The 23,372-nt window shown below is 42.4% G+C and overlaps 1 protein-coding gene across 6 annotated transcripts; it reads right to left on the bottom strand.

Annotated features, from left to right (window-relative positions):
* Positions 1 to 234: 234 nt before the first annotated feature.
* Positions 235 to 19,223, bottom strand: Msl3 (MSL complex subunit 3). Of its 6 annotated transcripts, none has more exons than XM_013067895.3 (13): positions 19,102 to 19,223; positions 16,354 to 16,436; positions 15,865 to 15,960; positions 15,463 to 15,563; positions 13,794 to 13,876; positions 13,137 to 13,259; positions 12,207 to 12,367; positions 11,240 to 11,398; positions 8,830 to 9,092; positions 7,302 to 7,411; positions 3,948 to 4,047; positions 3,491 to 3,575; positions 235 to 1,000 (listed from the first exon to the last, which is right to left on the bottom strand). In XM_013067895.3, the coding sequence occupies exons 1-13, from the start codon at positions 19,156 to 19,158 to the stop codon at positions 901 to 903; spliced, it is 1,521 nt and encodes a 506-aa protein (XP_012923349.1). In that variant the 5' UTR covers positions 19,159 to 19,223; the 3' UTR covers positions 235 to 900. The 6 variants fall into 6 exon arrangements, with proteins under 6 accessions (XP_012923349.1, XP_004871075.1, XP_087049886.1 ...); XM_004871018.4 differs by lacking the exon at positions 19,102 to 19,223 and adding an exon at positions 17,802 to 17,982; XM_087193760.1 differs by lacking the exon at positions 19,102 to 19,223 and adding an exon at positions 17,193 to 17,584.
* Positions 19,224 to 23,372: the final 4,149 nt, after the last annotated feature.

The raw sequence follows: 23,372 nt of genomic DNA on the forward strand, positions 1-23,372 counted from the left end.
ACCTACAGTGCGGCAGTAAGACAGCACAGAACCAAAGTAACTTCTAGTAACCAGCATCTATTCATGCTGCCAGGGGAGGCAAAACCAAAGAAAGAAAAGAAACAAAGGCATAAAGGTAAAACAAAATGAAACAAAGTTACAAGTAAAGAGGTCACGCTGCTATTAAAGAGAAAAGAACAATGCCAGCACATGAAAATTCTTTTGGTTCTTTCAAGTAAGACAGGCAACACTTCATTTGGATCACCAAAAATAACATTTTATGGAAAGGGGACCATGACATTACTCACCAAAGTATAACTGTAAAATCTCAAACAAGACAGGCAATACTTTAGATCTCCAAAAATAACATTTACAGAGAGGGAACTGTTACAAGCAAATGTATAGCTGAAAATTTTCTTTCGCCATCAATATCGATTCCCTCTAAAAGACTTTGGGACGACTTTGTGGTTTCCAAGTACAAACTAAAATCGGTTGGGCAGAGTTGCTCAGCCTCACCACAAGAATGAAAATAGTCTGCAAAAATATCTTCTTTAGTGCTAACAAATAACTCAACAATGTGGCTCTCACAATTAACTGCAACGTCTACCAAAACAGCCTAACCTATGTACACTTTCGTGGACGTTTCACTATGAACAGTTGTTCTTTGCCTGCCATCACAGATGTCCTGTGTACAGCAGGGTTTTATCTGAGCATGTTCAGGTACCCAAGAATTAATTCTTAACAGAGATACTGTAGTAAGTGAGCAATTCAAATAGCAGAGCCTGCCTCTGCTGGAGCTCCCGGGGTAGGCCTGGGGTTCGTGCTCTCTGGCAGGAAGGCCTGCTGTCTCATTAGTTCTTCACCTGGAACCCACAACACAAAGCCAAATAGAGGGGCTGTTCTGATAGGACCATCCGGATGTTAATAAATTGCCCTGGGGTTCTTGGTGCTGTAGTGTGCTTCACAGGCAGCAACATAAGCGGACTCTGGGAAGAAGTCATCATGGTATTCTGCTAAAAACCTAGAAAAAGGAAAAGAAAATGGACCCAATGAGCATCATACTCAGGGCTGAATACTATTAAGCAAAATACTAACTTTCAACCAACTACCATTTCAACTCTTTTTGTATTAGGGAGAAGAAATGATTGTAGTCTTGATTTCTATATAATGATTACTTTCACTACTTATCTGGCTTCAATGTCAATCTTTATCTGAAGCCCTTCACCATCATCAGGTGTAATAGAACCTAAAGTAGAATCTAAACTCCACTCAGTGATAGTCTGGTTATGGAAACACTTCTGTGAAAAAAAGCCTCTGAGTAGTTTCCTGTTTTTCTTTTTTTTTTCCTATTTTTCAAATTATAAAAAATAACAGCTAGGCATGATGGCACATGCCTGTAATCCCAGCTACTTGGGAGCTGAGGCAGGAGGTTCACTTGTTCAAAGCCAGCCTGGGCAACTTAGCAAGACCCTGTTTCAAATAATAAGGGATGGGGATGGGCATGTTGCTCAGTGATACAGCACCCCAGGTTTGATCCTTAGTACTATATAAAACACACACACACACACACACACACACACACACTCAATATACGTCATTTAAGAAATGGACGCTGCTTATATGTATAAAGTTAACCAAAATTGAACGGAGTAATTAGCAGTAGCATTTTGTGTCCTAATTTGTTATGCTATAAGGTATTATTGTTCTAGCTTTTAATACCAAAACATAAAAAGACTGTTGAAACCTGACTGTACATTCAAGAATCTGCAACATATGTGTAACATCTTGACTCAAACTTCTGCTGATTTTGCTATCAGGGGTTAAAAGACTCTCCAATGTGCAATATTAACTAGCAAAGGAATTTGTTTCATTCTGGTTTTCCCAGCTACTTCCCACCTGTCCAAATTCCTAAACATGTGCAACAACTTCTTCAGTAAAAAACCAAGCCAAAATTCATTTGACAGGGCCAGGGATTTAGCTCAGCGGTTTCGCCGCCTGCTGCGCTAACCACAAGGACCCGAGTTCGATCCCCAGTACTAAAAAAAAAATCATTTGACAGGTAAGTCTTTTTTTCTTCTATTATTACACATATTTTATGGTCATTATCAAGCCCACTGATACTATTTGATATCTTTGGATATATATTTTAAACCTCTTACTATATTTATTTGTAAATCCTTCTAAATTATTTTTGAAAATCCTATTCTCTACTTCATATTTGGAATGCTTCAAAATTAGCAGGCTTCCATGTGCTAACTTACAGCTGTCTCTTCAGATTTTCTTGGCACTATTTGATTTCACAAAATTTTCTATCAAATACAGTTATGGGTGTGAGGGGGAAGCTGGGGGGAAGAGAATATTTTTGAAATTCGTTTCAAATAAAATGTTATAAAGCTTAATTTCACTCACCAAAATTTTGTTCAAAATTCCTATAGGAAAATATCTTTTAAAACCACAATAATGAGCTGGGTGTGATGCCCATGCCTGTAATTCCAGCTACTTGAGAGCTGAGGCAGGAGAATCAACACCCTGTCTCAAGGAAAAAGAAAAAAAAAAGAAGGAAAGTAAGAAAGAGGGAGGAAGGGGGGGAAGGAAGAGACTGGAGTATGCCTCAGTGGTAGAATGCTTGCTTTGTGTGTTCAAGGCTCTGAGTTCAATTCCCAGCATCACAAAACCAAATCCAACCAAACCAAGAAAGTATATAAGACTAATTTCTCAGGGTGGGCACTCCCCACTCTGGCAAGTCCTGCTACCTTAGTCAGGGTGAGGCCTGCCTAGAAGGAAAAGATGCCCTTCCAAGAGGAGGAGGAGACAAGGTCAGATAGGAGGGTCTCGCTGGACAAGGCAGAGTGGAGACTAGCCAGAAGGCCAAGCTAAGGAAGTAGTTAACGATATCTGGATGGGAGAGGGGGCTATTGGAGCTCAGTCACGGTGTGGAGGGTAAGGATGAGGGAGCAAATCCGTGTCAAAAGATCCCATTAGATAAGAAAACGACTGGCTTTATTGGGTGAAGAAGTCAATACCTTTCTCTGAATTCACAAATGTCACAGACTAGTCAATTATCTTCACTCTAAAGTTAAACCCCCAAATCCAGTCCATAAGGGCTAATCTTTAAATTAGTCTGTGTACATGAAACAAACCAAAGTGCAATGCTTAAGTCATTCTTGAATTTAAAAAAATGTAAAATTAAACTATTATGAATCTCAATCATGTCTACTTTAGAAAATTTAATTTCTATTTACAAAGTTATCCAACTGGGTTCTTCTAAGGTCCCCAAAATCTTTTTACCTCAGCACAGTGAATGCCCTTGATTTAGAAATTAGGGAGAAAACAAAATACACACACACAAAAAACCTCCTCCTAGATTACTGTTATGGTGAGAACCCACCATACTTAGGTAACAATGCTCCTATGTAAAATACTATAGAGCTGTCCTCCACTTGTGCGGAAGAGTTTAGAAAAGTCACACATACAACAGCACAGGTAAGTTTTGACAAAGTAATAAAAATACCTCAGAAAGAGATCAAAGTGCTTCAGTAAAGCCTTCAGATTCTTCTCAGAAAAGGACATCTTTCCAAGGATTTCTGGAAGTTTTACTGCATTAAAAGTAAAGGCAAACATATTTGTAGTCAGCAGAATCTGATGCCACAGAACACAGTCTCGAATCATCTGGGACCCTATGTTTCCTTTTGGATCTGACATTAACATCCACATTAGCAAACAAAAACTCCTACCAAACAAAAGTACAGTAGTAGTACAAATATTACACGTTCAACTTTTATGACATTTATGATTTATTCAATGCCTTTCCTTTGAAGAGGTCTCCTTTTGAAAAGCTCAAAATCAAAAGTAACTATATAAAATAGATATTTATAGCCCAAACGACAAGATGTGCACAAGCTATCAAGAGTGCTAAGTTAAAGCTAAGTACAAAATGGAAAGAAGAGAGCAGGGGCTGGGATTCTTACCAAACAATCGCAGCAAATGCTGTGCCCCGTAAATGTAAGAGGGTGGAGGTGGCTGGTCACCTGGAGGGTAATTGTCAGGCACAAGCTTCCAGGAGAGGACCTGGAAAAAGCACAATTTGCATGCCTTCATTATTTCTAATGGAGACACTTCCAACACCTAAATCATATGTCAGGAGATTGCATGAAGAGGAAAAAGGATCTGCCAGCACATCAAAATAAATACACACTTAAAAATGTAAAAAATGTAAAAAAAAGTGAGGGATAGAATGACTTAAAACTAGATTAAGGAAATACTTGATTTCTTAAATTTCAACAGCTATACCTATAAATAACTGAAACTGTTTTGGTCACTTAGACCTTTTTCCTTTATTAGAAATACTGTACTACTGCATCAGAAAAACAAGGAAGCATTAAAAAGTTAATCAAAGATGTTACAAAGAATATCACCATTGTTTTGAGATCCCCTAATTTCCTGCAGTTAGATTCACTATGGGAACTAATATGAATCTTTAAGGTCCATGAATCAACTGACTTTCCAATCTGGTATCTTTGTTCTGTCTTTACTCTGAATTTCGGAACTACGGGTGGACTTGGGGCTTTTGTCAAAGTGAGAGCTGCATTTCAAAGCACCGATGAATTTCCCTAGAAATTCTTCAGCAAATCAGAGACCCTGAGTCTATTCTACTAATTTGCCTCTTTGCCTTTTGGCACACGTAAGATTTAACACAGAAATAGTCACACTGAAAGACACACTATGAGATAAAGCAGAAGAGTGCTCCAAAAATATCGGAAACGCTACTTAGTCAAATTGCCAAAATGAACCCCGTAGAAGCTCACAAGTACCATGGTGGTGCTATTGGACTCCAGGATGAAGGCCCTAGCTTCACTTTAGCTCCTGCCTTGTTGGCTCCAGACTCTTCCAAAGTCCGCCTGCCCATCCTCATGCCACCCTCTGCACAGTAGAGTGCTGAGAGCAGGGAGAGTTTCAGCATCTTTACATCATCCCAGCACCTAATCCAGTGTTTGTGGCTGAAGCTTGGGAAACGCTATGACAGTGATACTCGGAGCATGGACCATGGGGCAATTTGTAATCATCAGATGCATAAACCACACAGTGTGTGCAAAAGCAGATCATTTAGGAAGCAAATCTGAATCAATCAGTTCTGTATTTCAATGCAATGCATAATCTCCTATTTATCAAAAATATGTTTTTATGGGAAAAAATTAGGTTTCCAGAGGAGGGATTCTCAATGGGGATTATATAAGGACTACCTGTATATCTTAACTGGCATAGTCCAGATCTTCCCCTAATGCAGCAGGGGACTGTGCTGCAAAATGAGCCATGGGGGATTTGGATAAAGAGCAATTGCTAAAACACTCTTTAGAGGAGGTGCTTAAGGGCATGGGAATTCACTAAGGGCTCTAGACCTTGTGAGAGCCTGCCGAACACCCTTTTACCAGAAAGCATCCTTCTTCACAGTGGCTTGCAGCTGTACCTGACACCACTAGATGGCAACCTTGAACTGAGGACTAGAGTAGAAATGGTCCTTGCCTGAACACTCAGATATACTTTTAGAGACATGATCCACTTAAATAAAAGCTGCAGTGTCTCCTTGTCTCAAAAATTGGAAGGCTTAGGGTCTGCTTGCACTAGAAATTTCCTAACTTACCCTCAACAATGATTGTAACACAAATCAGGCTTGCTAGCTTCTACATCTGGGGTCAGCCAACTATATATAGCCCATGGGCCAAATCAGGCCAAGGCGCATGTTCTCATATGTGAAAGTCATATGAAATTCAGCTTCTAGCATCCATGAATGAATTTGGGGCCAGATGGCTGTGCCTGTTCATTTATGGATCATCCATGCTGCATTTATGTTGTAATAGCAGATCTGAGTAATCTCAAAAGAGGCCATACAGTATGTACACTGAAAATATTTACAATCCAACCTTTTATACAGAAATAGTTTGATGGTCCCTGTTCCCATCATCAAATGCAACTCCTACTCATCTTAAAAATAACAAATAAGCCAGGGATTTGGCTTAGTGGTTTCGCCGCCTGCTGCGCAAACACAAGGACCCGAGTTCAATCCCTGGTACCAAAAAAAAAAAAAACAAAAACAAATAAAAGAAACCAAAGAAATCTCACCATAGGGGAAATTCACAGAATATCCCAGTGGACTAAGACTTCTTCTGAACCCCAGAAATGCTCACAAACTACATTACCTGAGTGGTCTTAAAAAGTTTTAGAATGAAGTTTCCTTGTCTGTGAAATGGATACCAGGTAGCAAGGCTGTTCTTAGGAATTCAAGGTAACAGGTTCAAGTATCTGGCACAATGTGGAATACAGCATGCCCTCAAAGGGACTGCTATTAGGATTACTGTTGATAATGGAGAAGAATCAGAACCCCAAAGCAGGGGTCAGATAACCATTGCCTACTGGTCACATCTGACCCAACCACTGATTGTTTCTATACTGCCTAGGCTAAACATGGATTTCATGTTTTTAAATGGTTGAAAGACAAAAGAATATTTTGTAACACATGAAAACCATATGCTATTCAAATTTCAGAGTCCATAAGTAAAGTTTTGTCAGAACACAACACACTCATTTTATTTACACATTGTCTGTTATGTTTGGAGTTGACTAATCTTAATGAATGTCACGTGACCCACAAAACCTAAAATACTTACTGCCTGCCCCTTAGCAAAAGTAGTGTATTGATGCCTGTTCTACAAAATGAAAATACAAATATTTCAGTAATTGCACTTAGGAAGAAAGATGATTGTTAAGTACAGGGCTAAAACCCTAAATTCAATAGATATGCCTCTCCTTTCACACAATCAGCATGTTCCTGAGAAACTACATGGGAAGAAAATTTTTTAAAGCAAATTATATTTTTCCAAGTACATGAAGAGCTTTCTATTTAAAAGAATCCCAGGAGGGCCTGGGATGTAGCTCAGTGGTGCTGTGTCTACCTGGCAAGCACAAGGTCCTGAGCTGGATCCCCCATATGGGTTGGAGAATCCCAGGAGGAATCCCATCTTAGAATGAAGAATCCTATTGTAATGCAAATGATTGCCTCCTAATTTACCTGTTTTCTAATTCAAATAAACCCTAGTTTATTCAGAATGACCAAAGAGCAGAGTCTTGTGGTTAATTGAATATTCATGTTAATTTGGAATATCTATATATACCATATGTTGACTACCAATTTTCATAAAACAAGAATACAATAAAATACAATAAAACATACTTAACAAGAAAAACAACAACAAAAAGAAACTAGGATTTAACCACCACAAAAGGTAAAGGAATCATTAGAGATGAACATCAAACACTTATCTCATTACCTCATTTATTTCATTAGTTCTTCTCCCTTCAAAGCCTGCAAACACACCACTCCCTTCCTTACTAGGAGTCAGAGGAATGGGGGAAGAGGATCTGCTATGCACAGGTGTCTCTTGAAAAGAAAGGTGTAATTATTTGCCCATAAGTTACAAAGCAATTGCATTAAAGACTATCATCAAGATCATTACAAAAAGCAGAACATAAATCTATAACTGGTTCTTAGAAATTACTAATCTTTAACAATAAGACTTTCCTCCTATAAAAGCTTGCATCTGGAGTATCATTTGGTTATCGCTTCTCGGCCTTTTGGCTAAGATCAAGTGGAGTATCATTTGGTAAAAAAAGAAAAAGTCCTGACTCATGTTACATGATGAACCTTGAAAATGTTATACGAGGTTGAAAGGAGCCAGTCACAAGGGGTCACATATTGTGATTCCATTTCTATGAATTGTCCAGCACATGCAAATCCAGACACAAAGTAGCTCAGTGGTTGTGAGAGGTGTGGAGGGAAGGGAAATGGGGAATGACGGCTAATGGGTATGATGTTTCTTTTTGGGGTGTTGAAAATGTTTTGTAATTGATCAGAGATGTTCACAACTCTTTGAATGTGCTAAAAGCCACTGAACTAAACACTTAAAATGGGTGAAGTGTACGGCACGTGGATTATGTCCTGATAAAAGTGTTCAAAGACAGTGCCACTAAACTCACTTTAATATGGTTACTTTGTGTGAATTTTATATCAATAAATAAAAATGGCAAGAAAAAAACATTGACAGTGCTCCATGTCTGAGGACTTTACAAGAAGTGTGTGTGCCTTTTATCCTTGCCAAGTGAACCTTCCTGCTCTTCACTCAATCATTACTTACTAACCACCTGCATACATATTATGTGATTCCATTTATATGAAATGCCTCAAATAGGCAAATCTACGCCAGGGAATACAGGGATGGGCGAATGAGGAGTGACTCTAACACATGTGGGCGGTAAAAATATCTGGAACTGGTTCGGGTGACGGTTGCATAACCCTGAATATATTAAAAACCACTTTAAATGGGTAATTTGTGCAATCTGTGGATTTATCTCAAACTGCTAAAAAATAGCACCTGATTTTTTTCTGATACTTGAATATTCAAAAGGATCCCTTTAAAGGCATGTCTTGAAAACAAGAACAAAAACAAACCAACCCCCCTAGAACTGCTCATTTTGAACACATCGTTAGGACTATACACAATGCGGGACTCTCTCAATTCAGTCTGCTCACACAAAGTGGTGGAGACTGAGGAGGAAGAAGCTCAGGACACAGAGCCCTGACCCGCTTCTCCCACCATCTCACTGTGCTACCCATGCCAGCTGCTTCCTCCTTCTAGGGCTGTTTCCTCTTCCAGGAGGCGGGTGGCCTAGCAGTACTGGGACATGTCCTGAGAATCACACACTATACTCGCAGGCATGGGGGCAACACTGCAGTCTGGCCGACTGAGTGCAGAGCAAGCGGCAGCTTTCCCGCCCGGGGGCTCTTGGGACTACACTTACTCTTTTCCAGATGCAGGAAGAGCTTGGGCATGCTGGCAGACGTGTCCTGCTGCCGCCGCTTGGGCTGAGGAGAAGCACTGCTCTCGGACAGCCTGTCACAGTTGGTGCTGTGGCGTGTGGAGCGACGCAGAGACTGCAAGGCTTCTGGCTCGGCTTTGCGCCTCTTGGGGGTGGCAGGTTCACCTGTGGTCGGCTGACTCTCTGTGGACTGCGGTGTGGAGGGATTCAACAAAGGCGGGCTGGGAGAGAGCTCCTCCTGGCTCCTAAGCGAGAAGGACAAGGTCACATGCGGCCACTGTGGAGCCTCTGCAGAACCTGGGGACACTTTAAAGGGCCTCCTGAATTGGAAACCTGCTTTCCCTCCAGGAGAGCTACATAGCTGCAACTCTGAAGGTGCCAAAACACATATTTTCTTAATCACTAAATACATTAAATCACTTTAATCCTCTCCATATCTCTGCAAGGCTGGCTACCACTAAAGATTATGCTTCTTTTATATTCTCTTAGAGCAGTGGCTCTCAAGTGGAGCACTTTTGGTCTAAAGGGACAGCTGGCAATGAATGGAGACGGTTTTGATTGTCACAGCTGAGGGAAGGTGGGCTACTGCTGTCCAGTCACACAAGCGTGTCCAACCTTTTGGCTTGCCTGGGCTATACCGAGTGAAGAGAAATTGTCTCGGGCCACTTATAATATATATAATAAAGTGAATGTACATAAGTAATGAAATTTCCTTTGTTTTTTTGTATTTGTTATTATAACACTGAAAGAAAAGAAGGCGAGAAGCTTGTGGGGCTGCAGGTTGGACACACCGGGGAAACCTACTGCTAAACATCCTACACTGCACAGGAGGGCCGCCACAACAGAGAATGATCCAGTCTAAAACATCCACAAGGCTGAGGGTGAGAAACCTTCATCTGGTTACAGAGTAAGAACACTATCGGGCCAGGGATTTAGCTCAGTGGTTTCGCCGCCTGTTGCGCAAGTGCAAGGACCCGAGTTCAATCCCCAGTACCAAAAAAAAATACGTATAGCCAGGTGTGGTGGCACACATCTGTCATCCCAGCTACTCAGAAGGGCTGGGGATGTAGCTCAGTGGTGTACTTGCCTAGTATGTACGAGGCCCTAGGTTTGATCCCCAGTATTTAAAAAAAAAAAAAAAGACCACAGCATTTTATCCAAATTTAACTATTGAAAAAAAAATCACAAGCATTGCAGAATCCCTCCTGGATACTGGGAATCTCAAGATGTGGAGCAGGCCATGGGGACTTCAACACAGGTCCCCAGTGAGTATCAGTCTCTCAGCTGAGGTGAAACTGTCAGGCGGAAAGAAGAAGCCACCAAAGGGAGATGGCAGAGAGGGAGAGAGAGAACCAAGAGCCATGGAGCAAAGACAGAAAGGGCGAGTGAGAAGGGTGGCTGACGCAAAGCACAGTGTGTGCCAAGTGGGATGGCACTAATGCCCCTGGGGAAGTCTAGTGGCCTTGGAGGGAGGGCGGTCGTAGATAAAGGCAGATGGTAAGTGCTTAAGAGAGATGGATGCACGGAAAGCTTGAGAATAGGTTGCTGTCTCAAACAGAAGAGAGAGATGGCATAGTAGCTTACAGACATCAAGGATAAAGGCTTTAGTATGGAGACCACCCCCCAAGAATAGAGATTTTGACTCTTTCCTAGGCAATAAGGAGATGAGATCTTCTGCAAAGGGGAAGGGCACTAAAAGGTAGAGGGAAGGAAGAGGGTGAGGAGCAGAAAAGAATAAAAACAAATTTAGATCTGTTATATACATTTACCAACTTCCCACGATGAATGTGATCATTACATACTATGAATATGAATAAAAAATAAAAAACAAAAAACAAAGAATAGAGACCTGAGCAGGTCTGGCCATTGAGGGAAAAAAAGTGGTGACACAACATAGCAAGAAAGGAACCAACCTTTACTAGGGCCAAGGGTTGCTGGCCCCTTGGGGACAGCCTCATTTAATTCTAACCACCTGGGAGCCAGAGGTTCCTATCATGTCCACATGCAAATGCAAGAGGCTCAGAAAGAACCTTCCTCAGTCACCCAGAAGCAAGTGGGGGAGCAAAATTCAAGCCTACTCCTTCTGCCCTTCCTGGCCTGTGCTCTCTTCACCCTATCCACAGTCTTCTGAAAGAAGGGGACAGCTGCTTACAATCCAACCTACATTTCCTCGCCTGGAATCGTCACATGGGAAAATCTTTCAAAGCCATGAGAAAGTGAATGATGACTTAGCTTACACCGGGGGAAGAAAAAACCCACCAGTATGGGCACTTTTCAATCATTTCCCTTCTCTAAACGCATTGGCTCCATTGCATCAGACTGAACCTCAACAAAAGAGTTGATTATTATAGTACTGACATCTGAGAGTGAAGGTGAAAACTATCTAACTTACCTATTAGTGTTTGTGGCACTTTCTTTAATTGGAAGAAAAAATTTAGACGATGTCACCTTTTTATACTGAGCTTGTTCATATGGGTAGAGCAAAACCAACGGAAGAGTATAATCAAAGGTTATTCTCAGTCCATCCACCATCTCCTTACAAAGGTCAACACTAGGAAGATTAAAAAGGAGATTAGAGACTCAATAAATGAGAGGTACTTTCCAAATTTTCCCAGTGAAGGTGCACGTTCTTAATAGGGCATTCTTCTTCATTTTCCTCTTTTTTTTTTTTTTTTTGTCTCTCCTTAGGGCAGACTTCTTAAAAACATTATATATCTACATATACAAAGAATGAAATGAATCTATAGAGGTTAACAATAAAGAGTTAAATAGAGAAATAGACCTATATTATAAAGTTCAGAAAGCATATTAGTGACCTTAACTTACCCATTTGACACAAATGAATAGGCTCAATGCCACGAGGAGTCCCAGCAGCCTGCACTGCTGACAGTGGACAGGTGGACAGTGCCTGATGGACTCCTAACCTGTTTCAAGTCCAACACTCTACCTCTATGACTCTGGTCCTGTCAAGTCACATAGGCAAGGTGGGATATGAGGAAGGCTCATCCGACTAGAATCAAGACCTGTCTGTAACCATGCTTTGATCAAATTCTCATTGCCTTTTCTGGTGCTTCTTAAGGAAAAAGAGTTCTGGCCTTTTATGATATCATTGCAAATACTGGTCTCATTTGCCAAGGCAATGTACTATCAATCCAGGCTAGATGTGCAAAGAGTTAGCAAAGATTTCACAAAAGCGATACTATTTTGACACTTCATTACTGAATGAGTTAGCAACAAATTAATCATCAAACGATACATATGAAATGAATTCAAAATAAATGAATGGAGAAAAGTATTCCCTGATCTAACCCCTATACCCAAAGAGAGAACCACAAGATACCAAACACATCAGTACTCACTTCTTTTCTGCTGGAATATAATGCACATTCATGTTGGCATGCACCATAGCATGATGGTGACGAGGCCTCTCATTGGCTGAAAAGGCTGCATTGATAGCAAAATGCTTCACATAAGATTCCAAAATAGTTATGATGTTGGTCTGGCATGGAAGTTTCACTAACTGTTAACAAGAATACAGAGGTCTAATGTATGCATCTCATTGTAATAAACTATATATTCCAAGAAAGAGTGGTTGTGTCTCTAATCACTTTTTTTTCACAAGCCTCAAGAAAATGAAGTTCTTTTTGAAACTTCTTTGGGAATTTTCTATATTCATTATGATTATTAATTAAATATATAAACATGCATATAAATTAACATCACCAATTCCTTCTTCCTATCTATGCACAAACATTGTTTAAAAATAAAAAATAAAGCAAAGCCAATCCTGCTTGAAGAGAGCTTCTTAAATAAATGTGCTTTGACTCTCTGATCATAGTTCCCTTTACTGATCACATGCTCATATGATTACAGTATTACTTTTTTGAGTAAATGTAAGCAGTGATCATCAAGTTTAATATTATATTAGGATAACCTGGGGGAGCCTCTAAAAATACACCCACAGAGTCCCCCACCACAGATCAACTAAATAATAATCTCTCAGTTGAAATCTAGGTATCAGAATTCTGGAAAGCTTCCTAACAGTGTGTGCTATAGGTTCACCACCATTGCTCTAGAAGCTTCACCTGGGCAATCCAGGGCTGTAGGAGTTTTAGGTTAATCAGAAGTACAGCATCACTGTCAGCGAACTTTAAAACCCGATTCAGTATAAAAATGAAAATGTAAATTTCATTCCTTCAAGCTTCTCAATTGTTTGGCACTGGGACTGCAAACTATGGTTGAATGAAAGCACTTTACCAAATCCATGTCTTTTGGTTCTCCCCACATACCCGTTTCCTCCTGTTAATATAGTAACAATCATCTTCAAGTTGCTTCTTCAGAACTTCAGGGATGTCTATAGTTATTGTTCTTTCTTCCATTTCCTTTCTTGTTTGCAGCTCTAGTTTTTCTTTCTGTAACGTTGCAATTCCATTTTTAATTATTTAAAATAGGAGTCTATATACAAAGATGACCTACCACATGAGAGCCTATTATGAAACAAATTGAGTTAATTCTCAACATTCATATGTTCTAATTAAAAGTATGCTAATGGCCAAAAATCAACATGTTTTATGGCATTAACTACATTGCAAATGCTTATTTTGTTTCTTTCTCATTTAAGTTTACCACTGCGGTTTATGTTAACTTTGGAAGCAGGAAGAAGAGGCCAGACTCTGTTATGCTCCACTAAAACATTTAACTATTACAAAATAACATTCAGAATTTTACTGAAAGAAAGACATAATTACAATTTTGTGGAAACATTTTACAGGTACAAAGAGCCGCTAAGAGGCTCACATAGTAACTGTGTAGAGTTGTAAATATCAAGTAAAGATTTATAATATTGGTCTAAAAATGTACCTTTAGAAAATAATTCATAACTAGAGAATTTTACCACTAAAATATACACCGAAGACAGAATTTTTAATGATAAAAACTTTTTATACCACTTCAGTCTTTTCTTCAATATCACTTTCTTCACTTATTTCTTCATCCTTTTCTTTGCTGTCATCAGAGGAACTGCTTATGGCTAATGTGAAACAAAGTATCAGGCAAACTCCTATTGTATACTTTGCCAGCTGCTACATTCACAAATCTTTAGTTACAGTGTGTATCCTAGAATAATGATCTGGAGACCTGCATATATTTTAAATGTTAAACACAAGTACTGTATTTTTCTGAATAGAAATTTATTTTAGGTAAATATCAATTTCAGCAGATGCAAAAATTACATGAGATAATGATCTGAAAGTGTTTCATCTGGTTCCCTGCTGGATTCGTAAGTGGGACAAGACTCAAGTGGTACCGAGAAAAGAATGGACCACGAGAAAGGACCTGTGAGGGGTTCACTGGCTGAAAATGTAGCAGTCATGAGCACGATTCTGATAAAGTCTTGTTAGTGACATATTGATTTATCATGTTGACTGGTACTTTGTCAAAAAAAGAAGGATCACATATTATACAGACACATTGCGACACGATGGGGTTATACAGTACTCAATAAACTCACTGTAAATTGAAAACCTTTTAAGTGAAAATGCACTGAATACACCTAGTGTACTCACCATCATATCTTACTACTTTAAATGCTCACAGAACACTAACAGTTGGGCAAACTCATCTAATACAAAACTTACTTCATGACCAAGTGTTAAATATCTCATATAATTAAAAACTCCATTAAAGCTGGGCCAGGGATTTACCTCAGTGGTTCCACTGCCTGCTTCACAAACTCAAGGTCCTGAGTTCAGTCCCCAGTACCAAAAAAAAACCAACCAAACAAACAAACAAAAAACCTCCATTAAAAGTGGAAAACAAAGTGGTTACAGGGGTATGCTTTGACGCAGCTATAACCCTCCTGGGTATATTTCGGAAATATGTAAAGACGTTATACTGATACATGCATACCCGTGTTTATTGTACTGCAATTCACAACAGCCAAGTTCTGGAAACAGCCTAGATGGCTATCAACAGATAAATCAGTTAAAAAAATGCGGCATATATATATATATATATATATATATATATATATACACACACACACACACACACACACACACACATACACAATGGGTATTATTCAGCCACAAAGAAGAATGAAATCATGTCATTTGCAGGAAAATGGATAGAACTAGAAACCAAGACCATAATGTTAGGTGAAATAAGTCAGATACATGCTTTCCCTTATATGAGAAACCTAAAATATAAATAAATACAAGGGTAACCACTCCTCGACCTTTTGGCTAAGATCAAGTGCAATGAATACAAGGGTAAAATAAAGACCAAGATGGTAGGAAACAAAAAGGCAGACATTTTGGACATGGGATAGGGGACTGAGGGACACGGAAAGGTAGAGAAGAGAGGTAAACGGATCAAAGATGATCAAGATATGTTAAATACATGTACCAATTCCCCGCGGCTATTATAACCGTCATGCATTCATTGTAAACAAACTAAATCTTAAAAAAGCGAAAAATACTAAGTTGGGGACTGTCTGTACATAATGAATTTGAAATATTTCCCTGTCTGCAATTTCAATCTGCCCTTCGATCCTTAAGTATAAAACAACCAGATAAAAGTTCTTTTAACCAAAGATAATGAAGTCTAGCCACTCACAATTTTCATCATTTTCATTTTTTTCTTCAGCAGGGAAGCTTTTTAAGACAGAGTCAACACCGGGCAACCTGCAGCGCTTCTTCTTTCTTCCAGTGCTTCTCCTGAAGAAGATAACCACAACTGACATAAATTGGGACATCACCAGGTATGGGGCTTGGGATCAAAATAAGAAAATTAACAATGATTCTGTAATGTCTTGAAACTTCCATTTTATAACGTAAATAGTGATCTCCACTTTAGAATATTATACAATAACTACCCTGAAAAGTTATTTAGAATATATAGGAATTCTTCATTCACATAATTCAAATATTACTTAATAAACTTGCTATTTTATTACTTTTATACCACAACAATTCGTAACACTAAGAAAAATGTATTGAATAACATTTGTATTCTTACAGGCGAGCCACAGCTTTTCTTGCCAATTTACGCTGTAATCTACGATTTTCATCTGTATCACGAAGCACATGATCTTCAGCTGCCCATCTATCCCAGCTAATTGAACAAAAAAAGAAGAGGGTGCAAAGTTCAGTGTTTTGGTTTCATATGAAACAAAAGCTAAAAGCACCTCAAAGGAACTGAAGGGCCCGTCTCCCACAATTACTGCATTTTTAACAACTACACAGAAACCTTAATATCACAAAGTTTCAAATAAACTTAAAAAGCAATTCAGACACAGAAACAATCAGGGTTTCCAGAACCACTCACAGAAAATCTAAATATAATGGACTTAAAGTAATCATTCCTCAAAATAGGCAAGCTCTGAGGACAAAGCAAAAACAGGAAATGAAACTTTCTTACAAGTGTTTCTAAAACTTAAATAAGTCTGCAATGTTTTTATGCTACAAAGGCGATCAACACTCAGTCTGGTTTAACAAGTATACTCACCTTCTGTTCCAACCATTAAAATGGATTAGATATTCTGGGATCTTTCTGCCTTTTTCGTCTTTCCCAACAATAACATCGACAATCTGAAACCAGGAAATATTGGCCACGAATGTCAGAACACACCAAAAATGAGAAATTAGATCAGGAAAACTGTATCATAGTGCTATTTTAAAAGAAAAGAGCGCATTCTCTCCCTTTTTAGAACGAGAGCTGGGTTGAAACATTTTTCCTTTCAATACCATTTTTTCCTCCGAGTGGATACCTTAAAATAGGAAACATCCGTCTAACCTCGCCATGATTGGGCTCTGAATTTGAGACCGGGTGAAGCTTCTTAAGTCAATGGCCCGCGGATCTGTCACTAATAAGAGCGCAGACCAAACCAGAGAGCTGCAGCCCTGGTGCCTCTGGGAGTTGTAGTTTCCCGCGCTCCACTGTGGCCTTTGCCCAAATGGGCTGTCAAGAGACTTGGAAACCTCTGCCGTCTTTTTCCCCCGAGAGAACTGGGGCAAATGATGGGGCGCTTCCACCGTGGAGAGACTCGGGCGGGGTCGGGCGGGAAGAAAGGTAGCAAAGGTACTCTGAAAACCGAGACGAGGGCTGCAGGGGAGGGGCCCAAAGGTAGAACAGAAACAGCCGGGCGACTTTGGAGTGTCCCATAGGACAGAGCCTCCCAAGCTTCACTAAAGACGCACCCGGGGCCGCCTTCTGTCCCTGCCACCAAAGGTTTCGCCCTGGTGACGCGAGAGACTGGGGCCAACTACCATCCCCAAGGCGCTTAAGTGCACTTTCCTTGGGGGCCCGGGAGGACTTCGGTGACCATTCCTACCCGCCATCCAGACCTGAGGCGCTGAAGATGTGGCTTAGCTCCAGACACAAGCCGATGGGCAGACGACGATTCTGCCCTGACATGGTCAGGCACGCAACTCCTTCAGGGTTGCAAATAACAATGCAAGGCCCCGAGGACCGGAGGCACCAGGGAAACCTTGCCCTCTGGGTAGGGACTGTGGTCTACAGGACTCAACTCGACTCAGGTCGCGAGTCGGTGGTTAATGCTGTGGAGCTGAGGATGAAGACCCATGTAGGACTGCCAGAGAATCCCGATGGAGCCCAAGCGGCGCCGGGCCTCACAAGAGGAAACATCACAGGTCAAAGACCCTAGGTGTACACAGTCCGCCTTGGCGCCTCGGGCTCAAATCGCCACCCCGGTCTCGCGACCGTGAGGGCGCGCCGCTGCCTGACGGGAAGCGGAAGCGGAAGGGGAAGCATCACGGTCCCCGCCCCGACTCCGCCCGCGGCGCTCCGCAAGCGCCCCCTGTTGCCCGCGCTACTCCGCGCAGGCCAAGGAGCCCGGCCGCTCCCGAGGCTCCGCGCCGCTGTCCGCCCCCGCCCCCGCCGCCCATCCCCGGGACCCCAGCCCGCGCCTCCTCCCTGTCCCTCCGCGGCGGCACCTTGGCATCGTAAAGCACTCGCGCCTTGGTGGGGTCAGGCTCGAAGCACAGCACTTTCTCCCCTGAGTGGAATTTAAATTTCATGCCCTCGCTTGCGCTCATTTGCTCATCGTGGCGGAGGGCGAGGCTCCGGGGCGGGTGGAGCCCGCGCGGTGGGGGAGGGCGGGCGGGGAGGCGGCGCTCCGTGGTCAGGGGGGGCCGGGAATGGCGGAGGCTGCGGCCGCCCCGCCCTCGGCCCCTCCTCCGGCCACCTCGCGCCACTGCGGGGACCTGGGAGAAGCTGGGCGCGCGCACCCCCAGCCGGGGGCGCCCCCGCCTGTCCCCCCCGGGGCTCTTCGAGGGCTGCTGGCGCAGACCGCGATCTTCCGGCCGAACGTCCCCTCTCGCCCCCATGGGAAACGGTCCCCGCGTCCTCCTGGCTGCGCCCACGTGCGCGCAAGATCGTCACCCCTGGCGCGCGCTCTCCGGCCTAGGCGCGGGGCCCTCTTAGGGAGAGAGCTGGGCCGGGGTGGGCAGCCGGCGGCGGGGAGCTGCACGCCGACTGCCCTCAGGCGCTGCCCGGCTGCGCGCGCGCGCGCGTCAGTCCCCTTGGCAGAGCTGCGCGCTGAGCAGTGTGGCCACGCGAGAAGGACGTTGTGCTGGAGCTGGCTCGAGACCACCAGTGGCCTTGGGCGAGGGGAGGAGGAGGACTTCTCAGGCTGTGACTGGAACACTTGGTCACCCTTCCAGCGGACAAGCAGGTGGCAGGCGCGGAGCCCTCAAGTCACGGGGTGAGCAGTGTGGACAGCGTGGCAGATGGGTCCCTAAAGAGTCTTTAACGTTTTAAGTGTCCGCTTGCATTACTCCCGGAATTTTCCCCTGGTCATCCCTCTTCAGTAGACCAAAAACTCCCCGAAGACCGGAAGCGCCATGAAGGCCACTGTTAGCACAGTACCTGCCCAGAAAGGATGCTCAGTTAATGCACGGCGATGGGGAACTTGAAGGGCAGACCTCCAGAGAGACGGGAAGGAATGGCGCTGCCCTCTTTCTCTTTGAGGAGTGGAAAGCCTTGGGCAGTGTGTTTATTGGATTAAAACCCGGCTGGAGAGCAGCAAGGAGGCTAATCTCTGCAGTCCTGGTGAACTGACCGTTTTCCCACACTACTCTGTTCTTGCCTCCTCCCCCTTCCCACTCTTGCTTCCCCAGCTTCCGGGTACACATCCTTCACATTTCAGCTTGAGCAGTGAGGAGAGAAAAGCCTTCGGGCTTCCCAAGAACAAGCATACCCACCTCCAGTGTGCCCTCCCAGTACACTACTTACCCTTTTTCTTGTAACTTTTGCTGTAGAATGGGTTGTCCATTTGCAATGTGCCCTCATTAAGATGGCAAGCTCCTTGAAGCTGGGGTTGGAAGATAGCTCATCCAGTTCATCATTGTATACTCCTGTCACAAATAAATATTAAATGAATGAATGAACAGATTGCAGAATTATGAAATAGAATACATAAAACTCAGTGGCTAATTGGATATGACAGAAGGTAGGGAAGGAAGAATCCTGGGTGACATCCAGGTTTTCTGACATAAAGAGCTGGTATAGTGAGCTCCACTCGCCAGGATAAGAGCCAGGAGAAAAGAGACAGGTAAGATGGCCAAATAATGACCTGTGTAATACAATGCAGAAGATAGAACTAGAACTACGATCCCCTCCGGGTTGTGACTTTTCATAAAGGAGAGGAGTAAATGGCCATGCCCCCCCCCCCAAATGGCACAGGCAGCTCTGAAGTACAGGTAATAGCATGCCATGTGTACACCATAATCGAAGTATTAACCTTTGGATTTTTCTTACCTATTAATGGAGAGTTCTACTCCTGGCTGTATCATCTTCAGGGCAAGTCTTTTAGACCCTTTCTTTCCTTTCTTCATTCCTACCCTTGTGGGAGCACTGTCTGCTTTGTCCTCGAAAAAGCCCAAGGATACCAAAGCCTCTGGAGCCTAAAAGCTACAAATGTTGCCAATGGCAGCACATTTGCAGCCCCTCCCTCGGTTAGGACTCACTGAAGAGAGCTCTCTATCTCTAACACAGTGTGTATCCTTTGTCCTCTGGAGTATAAAGGTTTAAGAATACAGTGAGCCCTGGAATCCATTCTCTGTGACCTAGTCTCAGAGATTGTCCCTTCCTAGCTTGCGACCTTGGACAAGTGATTAATCTTTCTATGATGCAGTTTTATGTTTAAAATGAAGGGCCTGGGATTTAGCTTAGTGGTTCTGACGCCTGCCTCGCAAGCGCAAGGACCTGAGTTCGATCCCCAGTACCCCCAAAAAATAAATAAATAAAATAAAAAATAAAATAAAGAGAATAGTGGTGCCTACCTCATAAAGTTGTTTTAGGAATAAATAAGTCTGCCCAGTCTATCACCTGGCATACAAGTGCTGAGTAAATGTTTACTGTTAATGTTAGGCATATTCATGGTCCCCTATTTATTCATGCAATAAGTGCGTATTGGAGCTTTTTCATACTGGGTACTAGACATACAAAGTAGAATATCTACATTACTCTGGGCTTCCATAGGGCACATTTAAGGTGACAGAGCCGCCTGCCAGCCTTATGCATACCGGGATAAAGCTAGTGCAGTGCGTAAGAGAGGAGGCACAGTTTCTTATGTCTCCCTGGGAGGAAGGCACTGTCTGAAGACCCAGACAAGAACTTGCTTTTCAGCTGGAATGTTTAAGGAGATTTCCTCATTTTTCAGTTTTTGCAAGGGATTAGGAGTTTAAAACAGCCCCAGATCTCTTACAGCAATGTCTCTTTTACTTTTTGCTGCAGGTCACCTAATGGGCAACTGACCTAGGGCGATCCCTTCTCCTAACTATAGCAAGGTGCATCCTCAGGGTGATCCAATTAGTTGTGTCTGCCCTATCTCTGTTCTTGCTGTCCCAACTCATTTTCTTTTCTTTTCTTTTGAGATAAGGTCCCTATATGTTGCTCAGGCCGGCCTGGAACTCCAGGGCTCAAGGGTTTCTCCTGCCTCAGCCTCCTGTGTAGCTGTGATTACAGGCAAGCACAACCCCACCCAGCAGCAGAGCCCGAATTTTGTGCCTGTTTGCTCTTCCACTAGGTCCCCTTGATTACACTGATACAGTAGGGCTTATTTTGTACATTTGGAACAGCTGCGGAAGTTTTAAAATACACTGTTGCCAGGTATTGGAATTTTCTCTCCAAAGCTCCAGGATAAAGTCTGAACGCCAAGGACGGGGAAACACGAGGATAAGCCAATCACAACAATCCTTTTCCTCCTGCTGTGATTGGTTGAGATATGATACGTGATCTATTCCTAACCAATGAGAGGTTTTCTGGTCAAGCGACTGAGTAGGGGGAGGAAGTTTCTGGAAGAGGTTCTCTCCTTTTCACCCCAGACCTAAGTATGACTTAAAAGTCTCCTCTTCCTCACTGGAGACTAATGTCTGCATAGGAACGTGAATAAGTGCTACCGCCATCTTGGCACCACCGCGAAGCTGGTTGTTGTCATTGACACTTTGAGGATGAGAGAGCCCAAAGGTAGGGCTTGCTCCCCTGGTCTTGAATGCATCGTTGAGCCCCACCTCACTGAATTACCCAGTCCAGAGCCTAACTCCAGGCTTCGTGCTATGTATGTAGCATAAGCCATCCCTGTGCTGCCCAAAACATCCTGATGCCAGCTTCTCTGCCATTGTAGAGAGTTATCGGCATCTAGCAAAATCTATACTGCTAATTTTGGTGACATCGGTAAGATAGACCTTCAACAGTGAGAATGGGTTTTTACATGAATGTGCAGACAAAATGGAGCACATTTAAAATAGTGTATCACCATGTATTCGGAATAAACACACTTTGGAAACGAAGGTAAACTGAATCCCCCACTTTTGATACAGTTTCAGTCTACAGCCATGCCACCCTGAAAGCCGATTTCATCTGACACAGTTTAAACTGAAATGTCTATTTTATTTTATTTTTTGGCATGTCTATTTTAGAAACAAAATGAATTTTGGGACCAACCCATTTATAGAATTCAGAACAATCTATGAGGGCCAGGGATTTAGCTCAGTGTTTCTGCCACCTGCCTCGCAAGCAGAAGGACCCGAGTTCGATCCCCAGTACCAAAAAAAAAAAAAAAAAAGAACAATCTATGATTTTACAACCAGATGACCTCACAATTAGATATTTTTATTTTGGTCTTTGGTATTATACAGATCTACATTCTAAGACTGTAGTTTGTGGTTAATGAATATTCTGATAAAAGTTGCAGGGATCCTTTTACAATGCAGCCAGGCATTGGTACACTGCTGTAATACGAACTGTTGGAGTTTGAGGTGGGAGGATGGCAAGTTCAAATCCAGCCTGGCCAATCTAGTGAGACCTTATCTCGAAATAAAAAAGGCCAGGTGTGTAACTTAGTGGCAAAGTGCTTGTCTAGCATGTACAAGGCTCTGAATTCAATCCCCAGTATCAGAAAAAAAAAGTTGCAGTGCTTCCTGATCCTTGTTTGCACTTCTCAATTGGAAATGACTTTCATTGCTTTTTGGTTTCCACTCTTATTTCTACAAATTGGATGTAGTTTCAAGGTAAAAGCAAGAACTCTACATTGCAGTTCTATTATGATGAAAGGGTTATAGATAATACACACCAATTCCCTCCAAACCAAGGCCACTAGAACATACTTGTTGAACTTGAACAAGTTGAATTTATTTCTCATTTCAGCAGGGTAGAAGGTGTGTCATGGGACCTGTAGGCTTCTGGGGAGGTTCAAAAGGGCATACTGGAAGATTGGTTTTGTTTAAGTGATTGGGGGTGAGGGATTAAAGAAGCAGGGTTTTGCTTTGGGTTGGATGCTGTCAGGGAGAGGTGAGGGGATTTTATGCCTGGGTGTTTGAGTATATCTTACCTAAGAGGAAGAAAGGCAAGACTGACTTTGAAACTATAGTTGATAAGAAGTGGCTGTTGCTCATAATTGCCTGGAGAAGAGACTGCTTTGGATTTGTGGTTTGGCGAGTAGTTGTGTTTTGTCTTGTGTTTAGGCGTGATTATCGAGTGGTCTTGTTTTTGTTTTGATCCATCATGCTCCCTAAGTGGTACTGTCTGATATTCCCTGACATTATGCAATAGAATAGCCAGGCACAGGTGTGACTGCCTGGCCAGTTCCCGGGTGGTGCTTCTTTTGCTGTTGTTGTTTTTATTGTTCTGTTTTGTTATTTTCCTTTAATGATCAAAGTTTGTAGAGTGTTTACTATTGATAGGCACTGTGCTAAGCACTTTGCATATTTAGATCAACTGGTCCTTAGGACCTTATGAGGTGGTATTAAGGTGTAGAAACTGGGAGCTGAATTGCTAATCAAATTGTCCCAAACTGGGGTGTGAGTTTAGGCTGATGATAATAGTCTTTGTCACTCCTCCCCACAAACCATGCAGCTATGCTTGGGCAGTAAGTCTCAGGACTCAAATCACTGTCACTTTATAAATAGTAAGGGTATTAATATATATCATGTCTGTCTTGGACCAGAAGCCAATCATAAGTGTGAACCAAGTTATAGCAGCATTATGTATATTATGAAACCACT

Source organism: Heterocephalus glaber, unplaced genomic scaffold (genome assembly GCF_053883595.1).
Source record: "Heterocephalus glaber isolate CG9 unplaced genomic scaffold, H.glaber_assembly_v1.0 deba00001594, whole genome shotgun sequence".
In the NCBI taxonomy this organism is placed as follows: Eukaryota; Metazoa; Chordata; class Mammalia; order Rodentia; family Bathyergidae; genus Heterocephalus; species Heterocephalus glaber.